The 20951-nt window shown below is 34.9% G+C and overlaps 1 protein-coding gene across 4 annotated transcripts in view; it reads left to right on the top strand.

Moving 5' to 3' along the window:
• LOC106874869 (calcineurin-binding protein cabin-1) overlaps nt 1-20951 on the top strand; it is a 55451-nt gene that overhangs the window by 11820 nt on the left and 22680 nt on the right. For all 4 annotated transcript variants that reach the window (XM_089359360.1, XM_089359358.1, XM_089359356.1 and 1 more), the window contains exons 12-36: nt 356-471; nt 596-678; nt 939-1006; nt 2093-2243; nt 3020-3097; nt 3893-3932; nt 4912-4997; nt 5508-5647; nt 6324-6394; nt 6623-6713; nt 7890-8059; nt 8594-8680; nt 9518-9642; nt 10300-10473; nt 11608-11724; nt 12541-12748; nt 13691-13792; nt 14194-14248; nt 14863-14947; nt 15222-15284; nt 15784-15895; nt 17207-17368; nt 18462-18674; nt 19403-19495; nt 19928-20079. In XM_089359360.1, coding sequence (XP_089215486.1) covers nt 356-471; nt 596-678; nt 939-1006; nt 2093-2243; nt 3020-3097; nt 3893-3932; nt 4912-4997; nt 5508-5647; nt 6324-6394; nt 6623-6713; nt 7890-8059; nt 8594-8680; nt 9518-9642; nt 10300-10473; nt 11608-11724; nt 12541-12748; nt 13691-13792; nt 14194-14248; nt 14863-14947; nt 15222-15284; nt 15784-15895; nt 17207-17368; nt 18462-18674; nt 19403-19495; nt 19928-20079 — 2842 coding nt within the window. The remainder of the gene's footprint in view (nt 1-355; nt 472-595; nt 679-938; nt 1007-2092; nt 2244-3019; nt 3098-3892; nt 3933-4911; nt 4998-5507; nt 5648-6323; nt 6395-6622; nt 6714-7889; nt 8060-8593; nt 8681-9517; nt 9643-10299; nt 10474-11607; nt 11725-12540; nt 12749-13690; nt 13793-14193; nt 14249-14862; nt 14948-15221; nt 15285-15783; nt 15896-17206; nt 17369-18461; nt 18675-19402; nt 19496-19927; nt 20080-20951) is intronic.

Raw genomic sequence — 20951 nt, 5'->3', positions numbered from 1 at the left:
ACCGATGCTGGTGTGTTTACATCCCCGTAACTTAGTGGTTTGGCAAAAAGAGACCGATAGAATAAGTACTAGGCTTACAAAGAATAAGCTCTGGGGTCGATTTGCTCAACTATAAAGGCGGTGCTCCAGCATGGCCACAGTGAATTGACTGAAACAAGTAAAAGAGTAAGAGTGAAGAGAGAGATATACTTAATTTGCTATATATTCCAAATATGTCGGAATTTGTTGTGAAAAAATGTTTCCCAGGGGTAGGGGGACAGTTTCAAAAATTCACGAGTCGACTTTGTTTCTTCATAACTTTCAGAATAATGAGTATCATGATTGATGATGATGATGTTCTTCCTTCTCTGTGTAGATACTCCTGAAGTTACAACAGCTATGGAAGTTGATGAAGCTGGGTCACGTAAGGTTCAGAAGCGAAAACGAAACACTGCTGTCGAAGAAGTGGCGTGTAAAAGACGATCCGCTCGTGTTGGTGTTTATTTCCTATTTCATTCTACTCTGCCTTGTAATATTTCTAATTTCTGGAATATCTAGCTATTTTTGTGTCTTGTCCTTATAAATTCAACCGTCTTTTATTTTCATTATTTGGCAGGTGCGTAATACCACCAGAAAAAAACAAGAGGAAAATGTAGATCTTGAAGACTTGCTCCTGAAATTTTTGCCATCCAGTTTATTGTAAATCTACTTTTAATTTTAATTTCTTTCTTAATATTTAAATTTTCATCCTTTCGGGGTCGATTAAATAAGTACCAGTTAATCACTGGGTCGATGTAATCAACGTAATCCCCTTGTTTGTCCCCTCTATGTTTAGCCCCTTGTGGGCAATAAAGAAATAAATATTAAATCTTTTTTTTTTATGTAAAATGTTTTTGCAATCACTTCCTTTGGGTTTTTTTTTATTATTTGATTTTTTTTTTTTTTTCTCTCACTTAAAGGGAAGCACGAGAGGAAGATGAAAGCAAAGCAAAAGAACAAAGTAGCCCTCAAGGTGTTTCATCTGCTGGTAATTTTTTTAATTTCTTATGTCTGAAAAAAAAAACAAACCTTAAAATTATTGAAATGTCATATTTACCTGTGTGTAAGTCTTTCCTTCATATACTTCCTCATTATTTTTCATTAGATTTTTAGTTTGCACCCAGTCCACGCTGTAAAGTGGTTGGTAATTGGAAGGGCATCCAGCTGTAAAAACCTTGCCAAAACTGACCTCACCTGTGCTTATGCCACATAAAAAGCACTCAGTCCACTCTGCTGAGTGTTTGGTGTTAGGAAGGGCATCCTGCTGTAAAATCTTGCCAAAACAGTCACATAAGTCTGGTGCAGGCTTCTGCCTGGCTGGCTCTTGTGAAACCGTCCCACCCATGCTAGCATGGAACACGGACGTTAAACGATGATGAATGTATACCTAGGGTTTTCAGATCTTATCCTTTTTCAAAGAACACTTGCAAGAGGATTTGTGAACAACTCTATATAGGATTGAGACATTCATTAATTGATGTTCTTAATGCCTGCAATATTTATCCGCAGTTAGGTGAACTTGGCCATTCTACCTATTCTAACATGGAAAAAAAAAATAGATGCAAACTAAAAAGAGTGGTGGATGGTAGAATTGGTAGAACAGCAGACAAAATGTCTTGCACTGTTTAATTATGTCACTCTACATTCTGAGTTCAAATCTATGACTGAGTTAACCCAAACACTTTATATGCCAATATGAAAGAAAGGCGAATCAGTTACCTGGGTTGGGATCAGAGCACAAACGTCACCATCATCATTTAATGTCTGCATTCCATGCTGCCATAGGTTGGGTGGTTCAACAAGATTCGATTGGCCTGAAGGCTATGTTGGTCTCCAGTGTCTGCTTTTGCAAATTTTCTACAGCTAGTTGCCTTTCCTAACACCAACCACTATATAGAGTCTAGTGGATGCTTTTTTTTTTTGTGACACAAGCACTAGTAGAGTCACCTAGTAACTTGCAAGGCAAGACTCCTTCACAGAATTGGTTGGCGGGTGCAATATTGAAAGTTGTGTACCAAATAAATAATATGAAATATATTCAGATAAATGAACACAAGAAATTTGTTTTTTCTAGCTGGTAGCAGTGAATCATCTACCCCACTAGTTTTTGAGACTGAGGAGCAGCTTGTAAAGAAATTTTTGGAAGATTGTTTGGAAAATGGTGGAATCATTGATCTTATGGGTACATATTTAGTTCAATTAGCAGATGTAGGACATTTAAAATGGTAAGGAATTGTTTGCATTATTATTTCAACTCCCTATACTTTTCTGTATACAATGACTTCAAATAAACCTTTGTATACTAAGCCTTAAATTTCTATTTCCTTGCATTAATTTATTATGCTAATTCTTTAGCTAATTTGTTATGCTAGTTTATTACACTAATTCTTTAGCAAAGACTAGGTTGAAAGAAATTGATTCAATAGGCATGGCTGTGTGGTTAAGAAGTTTGCTTCTCAGTCACATGGATCCTGGTTCAATCCTGCACTGTCAAGGACAGTAGCTGAATTGTTAGAACATCAAATGGGATGTCTTGTAATGTCTGTTCTGGTTCCTTACATGCTGTGTTCATACGACCCTTAGAGATTCACATCCAGGGCTAATGATTCAACCACTATGGTGCAATCATCATCAACATCTTCAACAACAACCCCTGGACATATTTGATGGCATAAAAGACACACGGGCATATTAGACACCCCAATATCAGCAGTGCATATTCAGGGAATAAAGTTTTTAGTGCATTAAAATCTGTAATATAGGCCCCAGTTTGCATAAATAACCTGGGGGGATTTTTTATGAAACTTTGTGGGGCAGGGAGTGCATCTTTTATGCCCTCAAATACAGTAAACTATACTTAATAGAAGCTGATAAGGGAGAGGGTATCAAAGAAATACATTCAACTATTCCCTTGTTGACAGATTCCAATGACATTCAAAAGGTTTATCTGAAAACTATGTATTTTGATTCATATAAATTATTCTTTTATTCTGATGAACAGGTCTGATGAATTAGTAGACATATTCTTAAAAGTATATTCTGCTGTCAGGAAACACTTGAAATTACCTTCTTATTTATGGTAAGATATATTTTGATTGATTCCACCCGCCTCTTTTTTTTTTTTTTTTTTTACCTGAGCATCTAGTTGATCTGAGATGGGAAAAGCTAAAGAGAGATTATTTTCACTCTGTTCTTCATTTTGGAACCAGCCTTTTAACATTGAAGCTGCAAACAGCAAGGCATGTTAATAATTCTGAATGTATTGCTGTTATTGAAATCCTTGCGACAGAGACCTTTATGTTGTTAGTCACTTGTCCTACAAGAAAAAGCAGCCAAATTACCTACAAATCACACCCATCTATATTATGTACGTAAAGGATGTTAGGGGGCAAAATAGTCCCTGAGATTTAAAAAAAATAAATAAATCAATAAATAAATAAACGAAGTAGCCATGACATTGGGCTCAACATTAACAACAATCACCAACTTTACTATCTGGCTGGGAAAAAGATTGCTGTTACTTCTACTACTACTACAACATAATTTTCTCTTTATGAGACTTGGACACCATAAAGGTCAACATGGTTGGCTCTGCTCCTGCTAACTCATCTATCATGAAATAGGATTGGTACTGGTTTTCAGCCAGACAATGACCATCAGAATAATGTGTTCTCATCAAATGCTTATGTAAACATTATTCCAGTGCCTCCATTTTGCAACCATTAGTGTTATAGATTTATCAAATAAATTCACGAACAAAATGTTTTACAATAACCTGAACATTTTTTTTTTTTTTTTTTTTTGCCTGGTTAAATATGAATTTTATTTTAAAGCCATTTTGTAATCTCTAAACTGATTATTTATATTCCTTTAGCCCTGAAGAACCCGAGGACTATGTTCTAGAAATGGGCAAAGTACGTTTTTTTTTTTTTAAATTATTTCATATTCTTGAGTAGATTTGTTTAGCAAGTGATTTGATCTGAGAATCTGTGTTGATAAAAAAAATCAAGTGGATTGTGACAATTGTTGTAGCTATGAAAAGAACAACTTTGACTTTCATCTCTCAAGTGTCCATGAAGTACCAGTTAAATACTGAGGTCAGATTTAACCAACTAACCCCACCTATCGAAATTTCAGGCTTCATACTTGTATTAAAAGCACTATTATAGACCTGCAAGAACCTTGACATCGCCTTCCTGTATACCGGTATAAATATTCGAAGCTTTTTAATGTAGTTGTTAATCCTTCACGATTTTTGTGTTAGTTTGTAGTAGAGTGAGCCCTTTTTAAATATGCTTGTCTGTTAATTGTTTTGAGCCTACAGTGATGATACCTCATCACTACTTATCTCGCTTTCCAGTTCCCCCACTCTTCTAAAAGTGTTGAATAGTCATGTAGCTTCTCTACAGCAAGAAACTGGTTCTGCTCCATCCCTTTTCTTTCACACTTTACCGTTCTCTACTCTTTATTCTCCTAACATAAAGTTGCCTGCCCCAGCTCTTTGAGGTTTATAGTCTTGCAAGCTGCATGGCAACTTTACTAGTGCTGGTGTCACATAAAAGCACCCGGTACACTCTGTGAAGTGGTTGGCATTTGGAAGGGCATCCAGCTGTAGAAACCATATCAAAGCAGACATTGGAGCACGATGCAGTACTTGGGCCCATCAGATCCTATCAAACTGTCCAACCTATGCCAGCGTGAAGCATGGACATTAAATTATGTTGATGATGTCACCATAAAGCTGAGAATCTTAATATAACGGACACAACGGGAGATGAAGGAGAGGATTATCTTGAGAGGAATTAAGAACATTTTAATTCAGTGATACAAAAGACATATCAACAATGTGAATTAGAATGGCATAATAAACACATTTTCTGCTTCTATTTTCAGATGGTGCTTGTATGGGCTGAACTCAAGTTAGATCAATGGCTGATGAAAAAAGCAAAAATCAAAGCTCCTATGAATTCTTCAAATAAGTATGTATATTTTCATCACCTCTTAATAACTACTTCTGAATTATATATACCTATATTATAGAGATAATTACTGGGTTATTTTTGTTTGTTTTTTTGCATTATTCTGTTTAAAATCTGTTTTGTTTATATGAACAAGCCTTTTGTTTACAAAGGTTGCACAGCATGTTTTTGTGGTGCACTGCAAATAACAACACCCTTAGCAAAGCCATTGTTTACAGTCTGTTAACAGACACACACATGTAAATGAGGGAATTACAAGTTCTCTCTCTCTCACATACACATGGGGAAGCTTCTTTCAGTTTCTGTCTACTGAATCCACTTATGAGGTATCAATCAATGTTTTGTTTCACTTTATCATGTTTCTTTGTGTCCTGATTTTAATTTGCAACAGCTTTAAACGGGTTATTGGGGGGGGGGGGTGCATAAAGCTAAAATTTGAGTATATTCATTTTGAACATTATAGATGTATTAGCTAATGTCATTTAATCTTTTTTTTTTTTACCCTCAAAGAAATGTGCATCATTTTTCACTGAACCAACTTGAAAATGGATTTCCTGGAAAATTCTTTGTTGAAGATGTTTGGCATATTTTGGGACTTATTGGTTATACCAATATATTAAAAGAATTTTGGGTTGAGTACAGCATTCGAGGTTAGTAAATTTTGCTTGAATTTTCATTTGGATTGTTTACTGTTATTGTTTTTCTTTTCTTTTATCCCCCCCCTTTTTTTTTAAAGAGTGGTGACCGAAGGTTAATGGCTATTATTGAACCAGTTGTGAGTTTCTCCAAAACATGCCATGCTACCATCTCTTTAACCATCATCTGTAGTAGCAACAGCATCATTTGATGATCGTGTTCTATTCTAGCATAGGTTGGATGGTTTGACAGGATATGATGGGTCCAAGGACTACATCGTGCTCCAGTGTCTGCTTTGGCATGATTTCTACAGCTGGATGCCCTTCCTGCAGCCAACCAGCACAGGTGCTTTTATGTTGTATCTAGACAAGTGCTTTTTACTTGACACTGGCAGGAGTACTTCTCACCTAGAACCAGCATGAGTGCTTTACACGTGACGCCAGCACAAGTGCCCTTCATGTGGCACCAGCACAAGTGCCCCCCCACATGGCACTAGCACAAGCGCCCCTCACATGACGCTTGCACAAGTGTGTCCCCCATGTGGCACTGGCACAAGTCCCCACCCCACCCCACATGGCGCTACAATCCTGCAAGACAAAAAGGAAAAGAATAATTTACATAAATAAATTGGTGGTATTCGTTTATGTTGTATCAAAAACATTTGTATTTCAATATCTTTTCTTCAACCAGCATTTTGGCTGAAAGCAAGGTTCTGTACACTCCTAGGAGAAATAGATGAAGCATTTGACTACTTTGATAAGGTGAGTTATGCTTTGATCTTCTCAATTGAAGTTATTTGTATTTTTCAAAGTGTCATCTACATGACCTTCTTCAATGTGATGAACAAGTAGGAAGATACAACGCCAATGCTTCTGTTTTAAATGTTACAGAAGCCAGTCATTAATCACTTATGCTTTTTACCATATGTTTCTATTATCAGTTTATTCATAAGATGTTTTCATGATGCCTTTTGTTTTCTTTTTACTCAGGTATTACAGTATCTAGCATACGCTGAAGAGAATATATCTTTATCCAGGGTCCATTTACCCAACTGCCACATGGATGAAATCATTTCAGCAGGTAAGTCAGCATTCACTAAAAACATGCCTATATATATATATATATATATATATATATACATACATGTGTGTGTGTGTGTGTATATATATATATATATATATATATATATATGAAGGGGTACTGAAAAGTTCCTGGCTTTAAGGCAAGGGTCTCCAAAGTGGTCAATATCAACTCCTGGGAGTGGGAGAGTCAATGAGACTATTCAAGGGATCGATGATCTAAAAAAATTTCGGGCCTTGTGCCTAGAGTAGAAAAGAATATTAAGACAACAAGCTAGCAGAAACGTTAGCACACCGGGAGAAATGCTTAGCAGTATTTTATCTGTCTTTACGTTCTGGGTTCAAATTCCGCTGAGGTCTACTTTGATTTTCATCCCTTTGGGGTCGATAAATTAAGTACCAGTTGCGTACTGGAAGTCAATCTAATCGACTACTCCCCAACTCCCTCCAAATTTTGGGCCTTGTGCCTAGAGTAGAAAAATATATATAACAAGGGCACTAAGAAGCACTGCAGTGGCACTCTCAGTTCAGGGACCAGGTCACAGCTGGTGTAGCAAACAGTTTGACATCCAGCCCATGCAAGCATGGAAAAGTGGGCAGTGGCTGTGTGGTAAGTAGCTTGCTTACCAACCACATGGTTCCAGGTTCAGTCCCACTGCGTGGCATCTTGGGCAAGTGTCTTCTATTATAGCCTCGGGCTGACCAAAGCCTTGTGAGTGGATTTGGTAGACGGAAACTGAAAGAAGCCCGTCGTATATATGTATATATATGTGTGTGTGTCTCTGTGTTTGTCCCCTCAACATCGCTTGACAACCGATGCTGGTGTGTTTACGTTCCCGTAACTTAGCAGTTTGGCAAAAAGAGACCGATAGAATAAGTACTAGGTTTCCAAAGAATAAGTCCTGGGGTCGATTTGCTCGACTAAAGGCGGTGCTCCAGCATGGCCGCAGTCAAATGACTGAAACAAGTAAGAGAGAAAGAGTGAGAGTTAAAACAACAATGATGTATGAATGAAGCGTGGACGACTGTGCACTCCTAACCTGCTGTCAGTAATTTCAAATGGGAGTGACGATTCCATTCTTGCAGGTCGTTGCTTGAGAAGAAGTTAAATAATTAATATTGTGATGTTCAGATATATACCAGTCATTACTGATGGGGAAATGTTTTACTATTTCAGAGAAAGTCAAGAAACAACAAGATTTATTGAAGCGTTGCCAGTCACTTGAGAAAACCCAGAAACTGTATGAGTGTGAAGAATATGCTGAAGTCGTAGATCTGTTGAAGTTAACATTCTCAGATCCTGTTGACAAACCCAAAAGAAATGTACTTGTTACAACTTCTGCTGAAGTAAGCTTCTTCTTTTGCAGTATTTCTTAAACTATTTTGTACCTTTATATATATGTTTTCAGGGTGTTTGTTCATGGAATTACTGCGGGTCCGGCAAGAGGTATTTCAGTTATGTATGGGTGGCTCTTAAGTGTGGAAGGTTAAGGAGAAATGAAGGGTAAGTGCCACGCATTGAAGTGGGTCTTATTGGGGGTGATGGCAAGTAGGTAGCTGATGTATAAGAATGTTGTGGGGAGAACCCTTTATCCTGAGGAATGCTTCAGTTGACAGTGTAGGTCAGAAAGGGCTCCATCAGTATATACTACAAGGGTCTGACTTGACTGAGCCAAAAATACAAGGAATAGATGCAGGAAAATTTGGTTGGAATGTTTACCCTAGAATTGAGCTCCACTAAAGGTACTAACGATGGTGTCAATCTGAGCAGGGATGTTTTACCTGCCTGAAGTGTGTGTGTGTGTGATTTTATACGGGTTTCTGATGTTTGTTATTCTATTTAAATCCTAAATTCTTTTCTTTATTTGCGTATTTTCACAGCTTCTAGAGGCAGGTATAGCAATTCCTGACAGACGAGCTCAGTTACAGCTGATGATGGATTCTTTATCAAAATTAAATAACCCTCAGGTAAGGCATCAATATAATTGACTTGAGTGGTTAATAGACCATAATACCTACTCAACCGACCATGTCATCATCAAAAAACAGACATTTAAACAATAACTTAGAGTACCTTTTGCTTGATAAGAAGATAGTTTTGCATATTTGAATATGCTAATCACAGGACTATTTCCTTTACTCACCCAAACTCTACAGTCTCTCTCTCTCCCCCTCTTCCTTCCTTCTCTCCCTCCCCTCTCTCTCTCCCTCTTCTTTCCCTCTCTCTCCCCCTCTTCTTTCCCTCTCTCTCTCCCCCTCTTCCTTCCCTCTCTCTCTCCCCCTCTTCCTTCCCTCTCTCTCTTTACAGTGATATATCCTAACTGGAAACATTCTATAATTGTTTATCTCTTTGCTATCCCAATTTATTTTATATATATATATACATGTATATATATATATGTATGTGTATGTATATATATGTATGTGTATGTATATATATGTATGTGTATGTATATATATGTATGTGTATGTATATATATGTATGTGTATGTATATATATGTATGTGTATGTATATATATGTATGTGTATGTATATATATGTATGTGTATATATGTATGTGTATGTATATATATGTATGTGTATGTATATATATGTATGTGTATGTATATATATATATATATGTGTATGTATATATATGTATGTGTATATATATATATATATGTGTATGTATATATATATATATATATATATATATACGTATGTATATGTGTATGTGTAATATATATATATATATATATATATATATAGATAGATAGAGAGGTATAGATATAATAATTGATATGTGAAATACTTTTATTTTTCAGAAATATGTTTTGTGGGGTGAAGTTGTATTTAACGAGAGTCTGCAGATGTACAGAGAAAGTAATTCTCACACCGTTAAAGATGACTGGATTGCTTTTATGATTCAGCTTTTCGCTGGAATGGATGAGTTCGTATATTCTTTTAACTTGCTCAATTTCTATGTATTTTTGGCAATCATCAACATGGCAGATTTTACATAGTTTAAACATTCATTAACAATACAATTATATTTTTCCCTGTAGTAAAAGCTTATAAGTTTTAATTACGTCTTGTATATTGGTTGGTACTTTATTTATTACCCCCAGAGGGATGAAAGGCAAAGTTGGTCATGGAGTTTGAACTCAGTATAAAGAGTCAGAACAAATACTGGAGCCATTATTAATAATATAGTTTAATGAATTTTTTTCCTAACACTAAAGCAGAATTATATCATCATCATTTAACATCCATGTTTCATGGTGTGACAAAATCCATTTTACAGCATATACTGAGTGCTTTTTTCAAGCTACCAGCACCACTGAGGTCTCCATGCAAAACTACAAACCCAAAACGGAAGCTTGGGGTTGGTGGAGGGGGAAGCTTTATGTTAGAAGATGAGGGTCTAAAATAGGAGAAGCGTCGGGAAGCTTTAAAAATTAACACAGGAAAGATATTTAAAACAAAGTAGTATTTTAATATTTTTTGGTTATTTTCTTCTTTGCTTATTGTTTTTTTTATTTTATGTTTTCATTGTTGTCCTTTAAAATCTTCTGTCTGTAACTTCTGTTTCCATTTTGTTTTGTAGAGCTATCCTAAATGAACCATCAAGCATAAAAGAACTAACTCCAGCCTGTACTCTACGGATTGCTAAAAATTTAATTAGAGTGATTTCAGATTCTGTTGATGTACCAGAGTACGCTACTGATATGCCTATTCCTACAGTTTTACCGTGGAAATTGCTGTATCACATTATCAGAAAGTTAGTGCTTTTTAACAACACTTATTTTGTTAAATTAGTAATTATTCAAGTTACAGTGTACATTTTTGTATACTGCAACACTTTGCTATCTGTGCTGCGTGTGTGTTTTTCCCCTCTCTGTTTCCTTATGTATGCCATCATACTGATGTCTACCAGGAACTCTGCTGCATCCAAAATCTTCTCATTAGACTGATTTATAAATCTTCTGATTGATTAAAGTTATTGTCAATATGCATGTTAATGGTTTTTTAATGAATTTTTCACAATTTAAAATGAAAGATTAAAAAATAGCAGCACACTGGTTGACTCTTTTGATACTAACCTGTCCAAGACTACTCCTGGTCCTATGATACAAACTTCTAGTTCTAAGATGATATGCACCAGAGGTTCTCAACTATTTTTTACTGATGGACCTTTTGATTCCTATTTTACTCAGTGGTGGACCCTCATAGCCATTCGATGTCTAAAAACTCCCTATTATACTTTTATGATTAAAATATTTTTAGGAATTTTATAAAATGTTTAAATATTTTATGTTTAGTAGAAATGTGGTTAGGATTCCTGGCTTAAACCCAGGCAGCCTGTGTTCGATTCCCGGCATGGGAATTTGTTATTTCCACTCACTTATTTATTTTTCCTAATATTTTCGTTGTGTCTTGCAACCTTTTCAATAGTCGTTGAGAGTCAATAACTATTGAAAAGGTTGCAAGACACAAAGAAAATTTTAGAAGAAATAAATAAGTAAATGAATGGAAATTGAACTGGTGAGTGTGTTAAATAATAAGACACTAAAAGAAAATGACTATCTCAGACAATAAAATAGTCTTCAACACACAAATTCACGTAAAGAACCGTGCAAACCAAATACAAAAACGAAATAGTAATATATATATATATATATATTCTTACAAGGAAATTCATTCCAAAGCCATCCATCCTTTGGAGAATTGACATAGTTCTAAAATCATCTATTCTGAAGTAGATTTAGTTTAGTTCATGAATCATAATTTTCTTGTAACTTGTAAGAATGGCACGAATATTTATTTGTACAAGTATTTACGCAAACAGTTTTTCTCTGTACTGCATTTGAGAATGTTGAATTGTTTTATTAATTTTCCATTTGAATCTTTACAGTGAAGAATCTAAACTCCACTCAACTCAAGCAGCGAATAAATCTGAAAGTGAAATCTTAGATAATTCTCTGAGCTCATCACTAATGTTGCTGAATGTGGCACATGATTACCTGGGCAGGTGAGTAATGTCTACTTATTATATTGAAACCATATATTTATAACAATGGGGTATAGTATTTGTTCCCACTGTGTGGCATTGTGAGGAGATGTCTTCTATATCCTTGGGCTAACAGATGCCTTGTGAGTGGAATTTGTAGATAGAAACTGTAAGAAGCTTGTTATATATATAGTGAAGGTACTTGCTTCAGTGGTTTGGGTATTGAACTCATGACTATATATATAGGGTGAAGTCATGGCCATTGCCGGTGTCATGTAAATGGCTCCCATGCTGGTGGCACATAAAAACTACCTGTGACACTCTTGGAATGGTTGGCGTTAGGAAGGGCATCCAGCCATAGAAACCATGTCAAATCAGAGTGGAACCTGGTGCAGCTCTAGTCAGACCAACCAGCCCATGTCAGCATAGAAAACAGGTATTAAATGACGATGGTGATTGTTATATGTATATGTGTGTGTGTGTGTGTATATACGCTTGTCTTGACATCATATGATGGTTGTAAATGAGCATCACCATCATAACAAGCGATGTTGTTCATTTCCAGTCCCTCATGAAAAATTGTGTCTGGCCATGAGAAATAATACCTTGCTGGAAAACAAGTGAGGATTGGCAACAGGAAGGGCATCCAGCTGTAGAAAAGTCTACTTCAATAATTTCTGTACAAGCATGGGAAAATGGCTGTTAAACGATGAGGAGGAGGAGGATGGCTTAGATTTCCAGATATATTATTGTGGTAGCAGGGTTGCTTTCTTATTCATAATTAAAACCTTAATGAATGTATCGTGTAGTTTTAATTATTATGATTTATTTTCCCAGACATTCCTGGTGCACGAGATCAGATGGAGAACTTTTAGTGTTTTTTATGTCCGTTATCAAAGAGGAAAGAGCTCATTATCCCGAAGATGCAAAGCATGCATTCAAAGATGAACTTGACCAAGCCTTTGAGCAATGTATTTATTGTTTATATGGACATCCAACTAAAAAAGGCAAATCCAAGTATCTTCAAGACCACAATGCTTTACAGGTAAATGTTCAAAATATTAGTAAGCAAATGTGTTTATGTGTGTGTCTGAAATATATGATCTATGTCTTAATATCCTGTCCAAACTAACAAGAGGTGGATGGTAAGACATTAGAAGGATAAGTTATCAAACCAGGAGGCAGTGGGAGGTGATCTAGTGTGAGCATACTTGGTAGAAACAAAGATTGATAAAACTCAGACAGCAAACGCAAAATCTGTGGAAAAGGAGATGAAAGTATCAACCATCACTTAAGTGAATGCTGTAAGCTAGCACAAAAAGGGCATCAGTGCAGGCATGACTGTGTTGGTAAACGGTTGCATTGGGATGTCTGTCAAGTGTGTGGATTTGAAGTAGCAGAAAAATGGTGGGCCAGAGGTTGTGATGGTGAATGATGATTACAGGTTTTGTGGTCTTTCTCCATAAGGACTGACTATACTGTTAAAGCAAGGAGACCAGATATGATTGTAGAGGTCAAAAGAAACAACAGTATAAGATCATTATAGACTTTGTAATACCAGATTATAACAGGCTGAATATCAAACAAATTGAGAAATATCGGGATCTAGCCAGAGATGAAGTGATTGTGGAAGACGAAGGTGATAATTCCTGTGGTAATTGGTGCACTTGGCACAACAGCTAGACTGCTGGAGGATATGGAATCGACATGCACAAAATTTCAATCCTCTATTCTGCAAAACTCCTAATATTCTACTCATAAAAAGTAACATGTTGGATGGTTACTTATAATTAATATCAAATCAATTAATTTAATCTACTTGGCTCCGTTATCACAGTAATCATGTAAATTTCCAATTACCTTTTATTAATTCAATTCTATAGAACACTCAGTCAAATTTTACTTTGAAAATTTCATTTTTCAGTGTTTGTAAATATATGCAATTGTAAATTTCCAATTTGGTTCACAACTGTTTCGCTTATTTCAGATTAATCTGAACTGGGAAATGTCTCAAGTATTGTTCGATTACTTTAAACCTAAGACCGTGCCAGAATTTGACAGTTACAAGACTAGCACTGTATCAGGAGAGGTAAATTATGTTTCTTTCTTATGGTTTTTTGCAATGTGAAGAAGTATAATCATGACATTAACACACCACAGATTACATATATATGGTTGGTAAGCAAGCTACTTTACCACACAGCCACTCCTGTCCCTATGTTTGAATATGCATTAAAGGTACTTGACTTTCAATGGCTTAATCCATTTAACAGTAAATCTATTCCAATCTGAGCCTCGTACATTACTAATATCTTAATTTATGAAATATCAATTTGTTTCTAATTACTGTTTGTCACAAAAATAATGTAATTACTTAATGTATTCGACACTACACTTTTTGACAATTATTTCCTATTATTTATTTATTTCCAATTCATTTTTATATTCACAATGCAATTATAATTATTTGCTGCTTTTTAATCATTGAAGCTGGAGAATTTAGCCCGAAGAATCACTTTGTTGGTACCAAAGGAAAAGAATCCAGGTATATTTTGATTTCCACTTCCTCCTCTAAACATTTCCCTCTATTTTACCTGCTTGCTTATATTCTAATAGAGTGTGTTTGGGAAGTCTTATCTGTAATTGTATAACATTAAAATATTCAAGTACTGCTTCTCTGATGAGAAATCTAAGTCCTTAAGATATAACTGGCATGTTAAGAATATTAGGCTTCCATGGTGAGTGCTAGACTAAATCCTACTTGTATTGATTTGACGATATAGGCATAGCTGAATCACGACGTTACAATCTTAAGTTAATTAACCTTTTAGCACTTAAACCAGCTATATCTGGCCCAAATATTTTACCTGTCTTATGTTCATACTGGTCAGATCCGACCTCTCACGTCTACCCTACAATGTCATTCTAAAAATACACAATTACATCATTAAAATTTTGTAGCTACATGGTAATGCATGGTTAATTCAAAACAATGCGAATAAATAAGCATTACATTTGAATGAGTAATCTGATTGCTAAATGGTTAAATGCCAATTTTCAGTATTTTGTGGTTCATGAGGCTAATGCCATTTTTTTTTTCCTATAAATTTGTAAGTTTATTTTGATTGATAACTATTTTATTCCATTTTCTTTTGTAAGCTAATACATACGAGTCTGTCCTCGCCTACATCGAAGGACAACACAACGATCCACCATTTATACCTCCTGATAAACCTGTCACAACGTACGTACAAATATGTTATTACTTAACTTTTTTTTTTTTACATACTTTGTTACATCTTATCAAAGCTAAGCTAATTATAAATATAATCTACGTAAAATTTTTGGTAGATTACTATAGTTCAATTTATCCATTCGTATCAATACACAAAACATTCTATGAATCTTTAAGATATTCAAAGAACTACATTCTATTAATTTTATTTCTAGAGTAAAATATTTCGAAATTGTTTTTTTTGAAAAACTACTTGATCTCAGTTTCATTGTATTTTTTTTAGTGCTATTGTCAAAGAGCTGTTTTACCTACTGGCTGATTATTATTTCAAGAACAAAGAGCAAGTGTAAGTTTCTTTTGTTTTTTGTTGTTGTTGTTGTCTTTTAATTGCAAACCAACTACTAGTTTCTACTACTATTTCCCAGACAGTTTTCACCACCATCCTCTTCCTCTTCCAACTCATCTGTGATATGTATAATAAGTCAGAGAAGTACTCTCAAATTTTAGGACTCATAGCTGGTCTCCATAGTACATAAGTGATGGAAATCACAACATTCCCTAACTCTGTCCATCACAGAGTTCACTGGAACAATGTTAAATTGTTTTACTCAAGAATACAATGCACTGCCCAATCTGTGAATTGAAACCACAATCTTGCAACACCCTAATCAATAGGCTACATGCCTTTACAACATAGATAATAGCCTAATTTTTCTATAGTTTTGATACATTTCTATTATTAAATTTTAGATATTTTCTGTTGCCACTGTAAAAACTGTGCCTTTACAGTTTAAAAACTACTGGCAAAAATTATTTATGCACCTTTTTTTTCCTTTTCTTTCCAGGAAAGCAATTAAGTTCTATATGTTGGATATTTGTGTGAATCCTAACCGACTAGACTCTTGGGCTGGAATGAGCCTTGCACGTATGAGTCGGTTAGAGCAAAAGTTGAATTCGGTAAATGATTTTTCCATGTTTGTCTCGTTTAATTTTTAAATCTCTCCTGAATGTATAAATGTTAGAATGTAATTCTTTTGTTTTCTTCTCTTAACTTTGCCAGAATGTTTATTTGAAAAAAAAAAAATCCCTTAACCCTTTAGCATTTAAGCCAGCCATATCTGGCCCAAATATCTTATCCATTTTACGTTCAAAAAAGCCAGATTCAGCTTCTCAAGCCTACACTACAATGTCATTCTAAAATACACCATCACGTCATCAAAACCTCAAAGCTACATGATAATGCATGGTTAAAACATGTGAATAAACAAGCACTCCATTTGACAGTAGTCTGAACACTAAAGGGTTTTAATATTTATCCTTTTTAGAATGATTCTTTCTTACTTGAGCAATCCACTTCTAGAATGCTGCCACAGCTTGCATATATATATATATATATATATATATATATATATATATATATGTATATATATATATATATGTATGTATATATATATGTATATATATATATATATATATATGTATATATATATATATATATATATATGTATATATATATATGTATATGTATATATATATATATATATATATATATATATATATATATATATATATATATATATATGTATATATATATATATATATATATATGTATATATATATATATATATATATATATATATATGTATATATATATGTATATATATATGTATATATATATATGTATATATATATGTATATATATATATATATATATATATATATATATATGTATATATATATATGTATATATATATATGTATATATATATATATATATGTATATATATATATGCTTTATATGTGACAGGCGTATATACATAGGTGCTTTATATGTGGCGGGACAGGTGTATGTATGTATATATATATATATATATATATATATATATATATATATACATACATACACCTGTCCCGCCACATATAAAGCACCTATGTATATACGCCTGTCACATATAAAGCATATATATATATACATATATATATATATATACACACACACTCACACACACAACAGGCTTCCACACAGTTTTTATCTACCAAATTCCCTCTCGAAAAATTGGCTGGCCTAGACCTAAAGTAGAAGACACTTACTTAAGGTGCTCACAGTGGGAACTGAACTTGAAATGGTGTGATTACAAAGCAAGCTTCTTAACCACACAGCCAAGCCTACACTTATTATATTACAGAAACATGTTTATTTCCAGAATCTTTTTCTTTTTGTCTGGCTCACGTTTTTGCTAATGGATTCTTTTATCATTTGACTTTACAGACTGAACTTCGAATGGACCAGGCAATTTACAAACAAGCCATCGCATCGCTACGCTGCTTCACGCGGGCCGTGGAGATTGACAGCAACAATGCCAAACTATGGATAGAGTACGGCTCGCTTGCCTACCAGCTGCACTCTCATGCTGCTCGACAGCTCAAATTGGTGAGACTCTATTTGTCTAATTTATCTTTTACTTGTTCCGGTTACAAGACTGTGGCCATGCTGGGGCACTGCCTTGAAGGGTTGAGGCAAACAGATCAACCATGGTACTGTTTTTTTGGTGTTGCCATCCGGTTTCACCAGTCCTCAGTCAAATCGTCCAACCCATGCTAGCATGGAAAGCGGACGTTAAACGATGATGATGATGATGATGATTAAGTCTAGTACCTATTCTATCAGTTTCCCTTGTTAAACATCCAAGCTACAGGGACATAAACAAACCAACACCGGCTGTCAAGTGATGGGGGAAGGGTAACAGACACAACTACACATACATGTAGATATGTATGTACGACAGACTTCTACAGTTTCCCCTCTGCCAAATTCATTCCCAAGGCATTGGTCGACCTAGGGCTATACTAGAAGATGCTTGCATTAGGTGCTATGCAGTAGGACTGAACCTGAAACCATGCAGTTGCAAAGTGACTTTCTTAACCACACACTCATGCTGGTACCCTGATAGTAAAATCAAAATGTGAAGGTGCATGGCTCAGTGGTTAGAGCGTCGAACTTACGATTGTGAGTTTGATTCTCGGACCAGGCTGCATGTTGTGTTCTTGAGCAAGACACTTTATTTCATGTTGCTCCAATTCACTCAGCTGTAGAAACGAATTGCGACATCACTAGTGCCAAGCTGTATCGGCCTTTGCCTTTCCCTTGGATAACATCGGTGGCATGGAGAGAGGAGGCTGGTATGCATGGCCGACTGCTGGTCTTCCATAAAAACAACCCTATGCGTTTACCAGTGAGTCGACTTTCTGTCCACGGGAGCCAGTCAGTAGCCATTTGACAACCAGTGTTGGTATGTTTATATCCCCGTAACTTAGTGGTTCAGCAAAAAGAGACCAATGCAATAAGTACCAGGCTTTAAAAAAATAAGCTCTGCAATCGATTTGTCTGACCAAAACCATTCTAGGTGGTGCTCCAGCATGGCTGCAGTCAACTGACTGAACAAGTAAAAGAAGGTAAAGAACCTTTGTGTAAGAGTAATTGATTTGTACAACACTTTGTTTTTGGGTTTTTTTATTTGTTTTAGATGCATTGGTTCCCACTCAATGATGAGATGTACCAGATAGCAACAGCTAGCAACAAAGAAATGCTGCTGATTGCGGCCAACTGTTATAAAAAAGCTAGTGAGTGTGAAATGGAGGGAGGTCATAGTGAAGAATGGTTATATTACTACATGATGGGTAAAGTGTGTGAAAAGATGAGAAAACCTGCCCATGAATACCTGGAACACTATAAAGAGGTAAAAGGCATTACAAAAATTTCACATAAAAAAAACATGTGTCTATGCAGGACATGTCTGTGTGGAATGTCCTGCATTTCATTCCTATATTCAATGCAGTAAGATGCAGAGCATCGAGCTATGGTATATAGGCCAGTATACAGAATGCGAGCAGTGTAATAGTATGAGTAAAATACAGAAAACATTTGGTATTTTATGCTTTATAAAGCATACATGTTTCATCAAATTAACTGCCAGGATTACATAACTGTTTGTTGAATTTACACAAGTATATATATATATATATATATATATATATATATATATATATATATATATATATACACATATATATATTTTGGGCACTTGACACTCGTCTTTATTTTTTTCTAATCACTGAAGAGGTGTATTCATAAGATTATATAATTTTCAATAATTGTGTAATTTTGGCACTTAATTTGAAACTCGTGTATGTTTTATAAAGCGTATGTATGCTACCATTTTAACCTCATAACAGCTGTGAGGATAAGGTGCTGTTCACAAGTTCAAACTGTATTCTTACAGCCATTGTGTATGTAGCTGAGCAGCTATTAACTTTTTACAAAGCTCAGGTGAAATGCACAATGAATGCTACTGTACACACACATGATCCAAGCTCCTCTCTGAGCTACCTATTTAATATTTCAACTGATCTGATGAACATGGATCTAAATACATTTTATAATTCTATACTCCTGATTCAATTCCAGGCTGCTCATCACCTTCATGAAGATTTTGCTGCATATCCTAAGAAGATAAATTATGTGGTTAGCCCACCTCATCTAGCTGTGGAATCACTTGAAGTATGTTGGATATTTACATTTCCTCATGTTTGTTTTTATACACACAATGTTGTTGAATTATTTTTTTTATTTCGGTCAAATCATAAAAGCATTTTGTTTAATATTATTATCCAACTCTAAGTACATATCAATTTGGGTGGGTAATCTTCTATTGAGAAATAGAAAATAGCTTTTGTTTTATTTAACACTTAAAACAAGCGAAGTGTTAAACTTATAAAGCTAGATCCTATAAAAGGTTACATGTTGTTTTAAATTTAGCAACATTTTTTAAAATCACTTTATCCTTGCAATTTTCTCTGATGTTAAATTCATGTATAAATCATCTGTCAGTAAATAATTGTTATTCTATTTCACTCTTATTTACAAATGTGGTTCATTAATTTTATTGTATTTTTTCTTAATAACTTCTTTCTTTTTCCTTCTCGGTATCAGTTATTCTATCGACAACATGTTGCCATATTAAAAGAACTGCTTTTCAAGAGCGCTGAAGAACTTGATTTAGATTATTTTGAACAATACATGATAGAGGTTGCCAATGGACCATTTGCTAATCAAAGGGAGAAAAGACATCAGCGTCGAGAAAAGTAAGCATCTCTTTCTTTTGACTAAAAAAATCTTGGGATTTAATAATATTTAAGTTATAAAGTTGAATAGTTGAGGAAAATTAATAATATTACATTTGAAGTGGACATGTTGATAAGAAATACTGGTTTTGTATAGGTAAAACTGGTTAATTTTAATGTGGTACAAGTATGGGTTAACCAAGAATCTGTCCTCAACCCCTCTTGTTCATCATAGTCCTCCAGGCAATAACAGAGAAATTTAAGTTGGGCTGCTCCTGGAGCTCCTCTGTGCTGAGACATTGTTTTTATAGCTGATTCACTTCCAGAACTAGAGAAGAAATATCAGGTGTGGAAGCAAGGCCTAGAATCAAAGGGTCTTGGAAATAATTTAGCAAAAACCAAAGTCTTAGTAAATAGGAAAGCAGACAAGTCACAAATCCCCTCAGGTAGATGGCCCTGTTTCATATGTAGAAAAGCTGCAGGTAGAAACCTTTCTACTTTCTGACCTAGCCATATCTATCTCACCCCTTTCGGCATTGTGTTATTAGAATTGTTATACCTGGATATCGATTAGTTTGGCTTTTTATTTTTTACCTCAACCCTTTGCCTGGCTAAAGTATTTTCGTAAGTTTGTCCTAAACATCCATGCTTTTCAGATTTTTAGTCAGCCTTTTGTTTCATACGTTCTGAGTAATATAAAGACTTCCTTTCATAATTCCCAAGTTACTCTGGTAGTTGAGAAAAATTGGGAATGTGTATCATATACAGGGGCATATATTCCGAGTGTGCTAAGTATTGCATTGCACACGCATTGAAAATGGCAAATTCATTATAAATATTAACTTTACTCATTAATTTAATCACAAATCTTAATGGAAAACTTTTGTTATCCC

This window comes from Octopus bimaculoides, chromosome 11 (genome assembly GCF_046866305.1).
Source record: "Octopus bimaculoides isolate indiv1 chromosome 11, ASM4686630v1, whole genome shotgun sequence".
In the NCBI taxonomy this organism is placed as follows: domain Eukaryota; kingdom Metazoa; phylum Mollusca; class Cephalopoda; order Octopoda; family Octopodidae; genus Octopus; species Octopus bimaculoides.
The sequence above is the reverse complement of the archived record's forward strand: the minus strand, read 5'-3'. Positions and strand labels throughout refer to the sequence as shown.